The sequence below is a fragment of the Eimeria acervulina genome, genomic scaffold (assembly GCF_000499425.1).
Source record: "Eimeria acervulina Houghton genomic scaffold, Eah_scaff1611, whole genome shotgun sequence".
In the NCBI taxonomy this organism is placed as follows: Eukaryota; Apicomplexa; class Conoidasida; order Eucoccidiorida; family Eimeriidae; genus Eimeria; species Eimeria acervulina.
This window is the reverse complement of record NW_013549069.1, coordinates 1-6,257: the sequence shown is the minus strand read 5'-3', so window position 1 is coordinate 6,257 and position 6,257 is coordinate 1. Positions and strand designations below refer to the sequence as shown.

The window sequence follows — 6,257 nt, the reverse complement described above, 5'->3', positions numbered from 1 at the left end:
CCATTTGGTCCTAGGAGCTTCAGGGACTCCGGAATGTAATCTTCTACGAGAGTGTTCAGCACTACATCTATGTGTCCATCAGGTCCTAGGAACTCGCGCATCTCCTTTGCGAAGGTCTTGGAGTCTCGGCTAGTTGTGATATACTGGATCCCGGCGGACTTCAGATGCTCTTCCTTGACACCCCCACTGCACGTTGCATAAACTGTTGCCCCTACCTTCTGGCAATGCTGGATGGCAATAAGTCCTACGCCGCCTGTTGCCGTGTGTATGAGGACCTTGTCACCAGCCTTAACTTCAGCCAGCTGCCCCAAGGCATACTCTACAGTCGCTGCTACCACCGGCAATGCAGCTGCTTCTTCGAAAGAACATGTGGCAGGCATCGGTCTCAACAAGTCAGAAGACGCTGTGACGAACGTTTTGAGACACCCTTGGGCAATACCAAATACGCTATCGCCGATCTTGAGACCGGAGACCTTGTCGCCAACTGCCACTACTGTACCTGCGCAGTCTGCACCGGGTTGTCCTGGGTCCCCCGGATAAAGACCCATGACATTCAACACATCTCGGAAATTCAGGCCAACTGCGCGCACACGAATGCGGCATTGGCCTGGCTCCAGTGAACCAGGCTGCACATGCGCTTGCGGACGAAGTACCAAATTTGTCACTGCTCCGCGGTCAGGCAAATACAACTCCAGTGGGCCACGCACGACTAATCCAGAACGGCTAAGTCTCGGGAAAAGCACTTGGAGACCAGAACCCAAGTCTGCAGAACGAACAAGCATCTCCGACTCCTGCGGATGAACAAGATGCTGATCCATGATTTCATTAACTGCTCTAGCGATATCCAGTCCCTCTTCAATGTCTGCGCATCCAATGAAGTGCGACACTCCACTAGCGTCCAACTCCAGGCGCACAGAACGTACAAGACCCCAGATCCCCGCGTTCTGTGGGTGCACACAGTCGTATGTTGGCCCTTGGGTCCCGCAAGTAAGAATCCACATAGGGTAAAACTGGGCAGCCTTTTGGGAAGCCATGATTTTGGCTATTTCCAGGACTGAAGAAAGAGTGTCTTGAGGAGTCGAGGTGGATGTGAGTGCGAGGACGAATAACATTTTCTCCGACGCGATAGCTGAAGAGGCATCGGGCATTGACAGGGTGTTAGCAATTGTCTCAGCTGTAGGCTGGGTGAGCCACACAACGGTCGTCTCCTCACAGTCGGAGAAGTCACTGCGCAGGGCTTCGTGGTCTCCAGTGCAGTCGAGGAAAATGACGGTTGGCCTCGTTGGTTCTGCTGTGCTGCACGTGTCCGTTGAACATGGTTCAATGTCGTCTGACTGAGGATTTGCATTGTCTTCGTCAGCTGGTTCCGGCGTGAGGGGGGTTTGCACTTTGTTGCTAAGTGGCGATAGTTGGCCAATACTCTCACTTTCAGTTTCTGCTGTAGTTTGCGCCTCCAGCTTCGAGGCAGGAATCCATTCGGTGTACCACAAAAGATCTCGAGGTACCGCAGCAGATGGCTCCATATCAATTTGGCGGAATGTGACCCCGCCAAAATCGGCTATTACCTTGCCATCGGCTGTAAACAGCTGAGCGTCCACGGTGGCCGCCGTTGATGTCCTAGACAGAAGTGAAACCCTCGCCCATACTTCCTTGTCTGCGCTCGCGCTTAGCATGGTGACAGATTCAATGGAAAATGGAATCATAGCCCTACGCTGCCCTTTCTCCGATAGTAAAATGGCTGATAGCTGTAGCGCACCGTCCATAACAGCGGGATGCATTCGAAATCCACGTTCGAAATTTTTGGGGCTCACAGCCTGCAGAAGCCCAACAACGGCATTTTCACCCTTGAAAGCGCGCTTGATAGTGCGGAATCGTGGACCGTATGACAAGCCAACCTTCTGGAACTCTGCATATGCAGTGGCCATGTCAACCTCATCAGGACAAGCCTTAAGAATGCCTTTGTTGTCGACGTCTGGCAGCTCAATTGCACTCGTGAGAATTTGGGCATGAGCGTGAATCCGCTCCTCTCCTTCATCGGCTTCTGAAGTACTCATTAGTCGCACCTGGCCATACGAATCGACAGAAACGGATATAGATACTTTTGATTCTGGTTGGAAGGTGAGTGGCTTTTCAAAGACAAGCTGGGACAAGCACGGCGGGCTTGCCGCTGCTCCTTTGTCTAACACCTCCCTGGAGGCCACTGCCATAAGCTCCAACATGGATGTTGCGGGCAGCATTGGTTGAGCCTTGACTACGTGATCAGCAAATAGCAACTCCGCCTCTTCGCCTAGGCCGCCGACAAAATCCACGCGGCCGTCTTCACGAGTTTCCTTGCGGCCAAGCAGCGGGTGGCAGATATCTCTCCATGGGAAGTACTTCCTGTTGAAGACGACGGACGCCGGTGTAGCGCCTCTTGCTGCACACAGCATTTGGAAAGACACGATAGACAAACTCCATTCTACGAGAATACCAATTGGTAACTGCGTGGAGGGCTCAACGGTAGCCTGTATTATAGCCCACCTGCAGCAGCAGCAACAGCATCAATCGTTTCCGGCTTGACGCCTTCTGTATCCACCATATTAATCCACTGAAGAGCACTAGCTGCATGATCCTTAAGGCACCCCTTTCCCATTAACGTAAGGGTGGGACGCGGCCCAATTTCTACCAACAAAGTGGCCCCGTTCGCAACACACTGCTGGACAGCATCACAGAACCGAACTTTCTTAATGATGTGCTCAGCCCAGTAATCGGGTTGTCTAAGTGCCTCGTCACACAATTCACCCGTGACAGTGGAAATCATCTCAACGTGCGGCGCATTTAGGTGCACCTGCTCCACTATCTTTTTGAATGGCGAACACGTCGACTCAACCAAGGGGGAGTGGAACGCGTGAGAAACAGAGAGAAATTTTGCTCTGGAGGAAGCTTCCATTTGGTCGAGAATTGCTGATACATCCTTTCGTGGACCAGCTAGTACAATGCTCTTCAACCCGTTGACAACGGCGACTGACGACTCCCGTTTTTTTTCTCCATAATAGGCGGAAATGGCTTTCTCACCTTGTTCTTCTGTGGCACGGACTGCTGCCATGACCCCATCCTTTGAGGGTGTGTCTCCCATGATCTTGGCGCGAGCAGCCACCAGTTGAAGAGCATCCTCAAGAGTGAAAACTCCTGCCACGCAAGCTGCTACGTATTCGCCGAGGCTGTGTCCGAGGACCATATCAGGGAAGACGCTCTTGGACATCCATAATTCAGCTAGTGCATATTCAAATGCAAACAAAGCCAACTGGGAAATGGTGTTGCCGGCAAGAAGTTCCCTCGCCTCACTTTCCTTTTGCGGGGATGGGTAGAGGATGTCGATTATGGAAACCCCCAAAATGCCGACCACGATATCGCTTGCCTTAAGCAGACTCGAGCGGAATGTCTCATTTTCCTCATACAAGACCTTCCCCATGTTAACGTATTGCGACCCCTGTCCAGTAAACATAAAGCAGATTTTCTGCCTGCTTACAGGTCGCCTGACAGACCGGAGACTGGGTGGTACCTCCTCAAGAACTACGTGAGCATTGGCCCCTCCAAACCCGAACGAACTGACGCCAGCAAGGAGTCGCTTTGATGGCCCGCTTGCCTTCAGCTGAACAGTATCTGTGGGAAACTGAACAGGGAAATCGGAGACATTAATGTGTTCGTTAAGCTTCTTAAAGTGGATGTTAGGAGGGACAGTCCTGTTCTGCAATACTAGTATCGCCTTAATCAACCCTGCAATTCCTGACGACCCCTCGAGGTGGCCGATGTTGGTCTTTACAGCGCCCAGAACAAGTGGGGCATCTTTAGGTCTCCCATTAGCGAAAACGCCCTTCAAAGCATGCACCTCGATGGGGTCTCCTAGTGCTGTACCAGTTCCATGAGTCTCCACGTAGCAGATGTCATCCGGCTTAATACCTGCTCTGGCAATTGCTGAACGAACAACATCGGCTTGACTTGGGCCATTAGGTGCGATAAGACTGGCACTGCGGCCTACATGGTTACACGCTGTACTTCGAATAACAGCCAAGACTTCCATTTTTGCTTCCTGAGCTTCACTTAAAGGCACAAGCAAGGCTGCTGCCACACCTTCACCTCGCGCATATCCATCTGCAGAGGCGTCGAATGTTTTGCACTTTCCATCGGGAGATAGCATGCGCGCCTTGCAAAATGCGATGAACAGATGCGGAGTCAACATTAAGTTAGCGCCAGCGACTAGAGCGGATTTGCAATCTCCGCGGAAAACCTTTTCGAATGCAACATCAACCGCAACGAGGGAGGAGGAGCAAGCTGTGTCAACTGCTACCGATGGGCCCTTCAATCCATATACGTACGACAAGCGGTTCGCAATGATGCATCCAGCAGATCCAGTTCCCGAAAAGGAGGAAATTGTGTCATCAGACATAAGGTAGATCCAGTCGTGATTACAAACGCCGACAAATACTCCGATGTTGGCATTATGGAGAGATGTTTTGGTGAAGCCTGACGATATGAAGGTTTCATAAGAGACTTCAAGCAGGATCCGTTGCTGTGGGTCCATGGCCTTAACCTCTGGAGGAGTGATGTTGAACAGTGTATTGTCGAAGTACTCTACATTGTCAATAAAGGCTGCACGTTTGACATAGGCCTTTCCCGGAAAGTCGAAGTCGTCGTTGTACATTTCGTATACGCTCCACCTGCTAAGCGGAATATCCATCATGCAGTCTGTGCGGTCAAGCAGCATCTGCCACACGGCCTCAGGCGAGTTAGACCGTCCGGGAAGCCGGCAGGCAACGGAGACAACAGCTAGGCCGTCATGCACAACAGCGACGCGCCCCAGTTGAAGTCCGGCACTGCCATCAGCGGGACCCTTTTCTTCCCCCGTTGCTTCAAAGACGTATTCAGTGATTGCATTCAATGTTGGGTAGTCGAATAAAGTAGTTGCGGAGAGCTTCATGCCCAACTTTTTGGAGAGGAGGTTGCGGAACTCAACGGCACCGAGTGAGTCTACTCCGAGGTCCTGCAACGGCTTGTCAAAGGAGGGAGCAGAGCTGCTGCCGAGAACCTGGCGAGCCGCTGCGGCCACTTGGGCCTTGATGAACTCTTTCCTCTCCGCTGCAGAGAGATGCTTCATAGTCATCCCGGATGACTCTGGCAAATCTGCAGCCTCCTGTGGAACCCCCTCAAACAAAGGAGGGACGGTGACGTATCGGATGAAGAATGCTCTCCATTTGAATGCCTGACAAGCTAAGACTGGGGGGCATTCCGGGTGAAGAAGAACGTCGTGAAGAGTTCTAAATCCAAGCTCGTTCGTGATGCCCTTCATGCCATTCCTAGCCAACTGTTGCCTCATCTCCACAGCCATGCCCTGCTCAATCCATGGCCCCCACTGAATTGACTGACAGCAAAGCCCTTTTCTTCTGCGCCACCGTGCCAATGCATCCAAACACGCGTTGGCTGAGGCATAGTTAGCCTGTGCGACGTTTCCAATGAGAGAAGATATTGAAGAAAAAAGCACGAAGAACTGAAGATCCTTGTCGATGCCCTGCTCTTCGCAGACACGATGGATGTTCCATGCACCTATGACTTTGCCATTGTAAACGCGACGAAGTCCTTCGAGAGACTGACTGTCAAGCAAGGAGTCTGCAAGAGCTCCAGCTGCATGGAATATCCCCTTTATTGGAGCCACAGTCTTCTGAATCTTCTTGAATACACCACGTACACTTTCGTAGTTCGAGACATCACAAGAGAAGAAACTGACTTTGCAGTTTATATTCGATAGCCAGTCCCATTCCGGTACGTTACCTGGTGCAGGCGGAGCATCGCGGCGGGCTATTAAGACAATGTTCCGAGCACCTTCCTCTGCAAGCCAACCGGCAACAACCAGACCCAGCGCGCCTAGGCCTCCCGTTATAACAATAGCTCCATCTTCCACTGGTTCAATTGCGCTAGCAAACTTGACGACGACCTTTCCAATGTGCTGGGCTCGCTGCAGAAACCGGAATGCAGCTACTCCCCCTTCAACAGGATCCTCCATGTCAAACACCTTCAGGGGAAGGCTGATTATCTCTCCGCTCTCCACCCGCTCCCTGATTCTATCAAGCATGCCACCAAACCATGCAGGATCCTCCTCCATCATGGTGTCCACAGCGATAGTCTCATAGTAAACATCTGGGCGAGCTTCCTTCATCTGCTCATGCGTCCAAATGCCCCTTTTGCCCAACTCCATGAAGCGCCCATTTGGTCCTAGGAGCTTC

General features: G+C 51.9%; 1 protein-coding gene across 1 annotated transcript; it reads right to left on the bottom strand.

Annotated features, from left to right (window-relative positions):
- EAH_00061600 (Polyketide synthase, related) lies at positions 1 to 6,257 on the bottom strand (the record flags this gene model as incomplete). Its single annotated transcript, XM_013393325.1, has 2 exons — positions 1 to 2,520; positions 2,622 to 6,257. Coding segments are annotated over 2 exons (6,156 nt in total), but the record flags the coding sequence as incomplete, so codon positions are not given.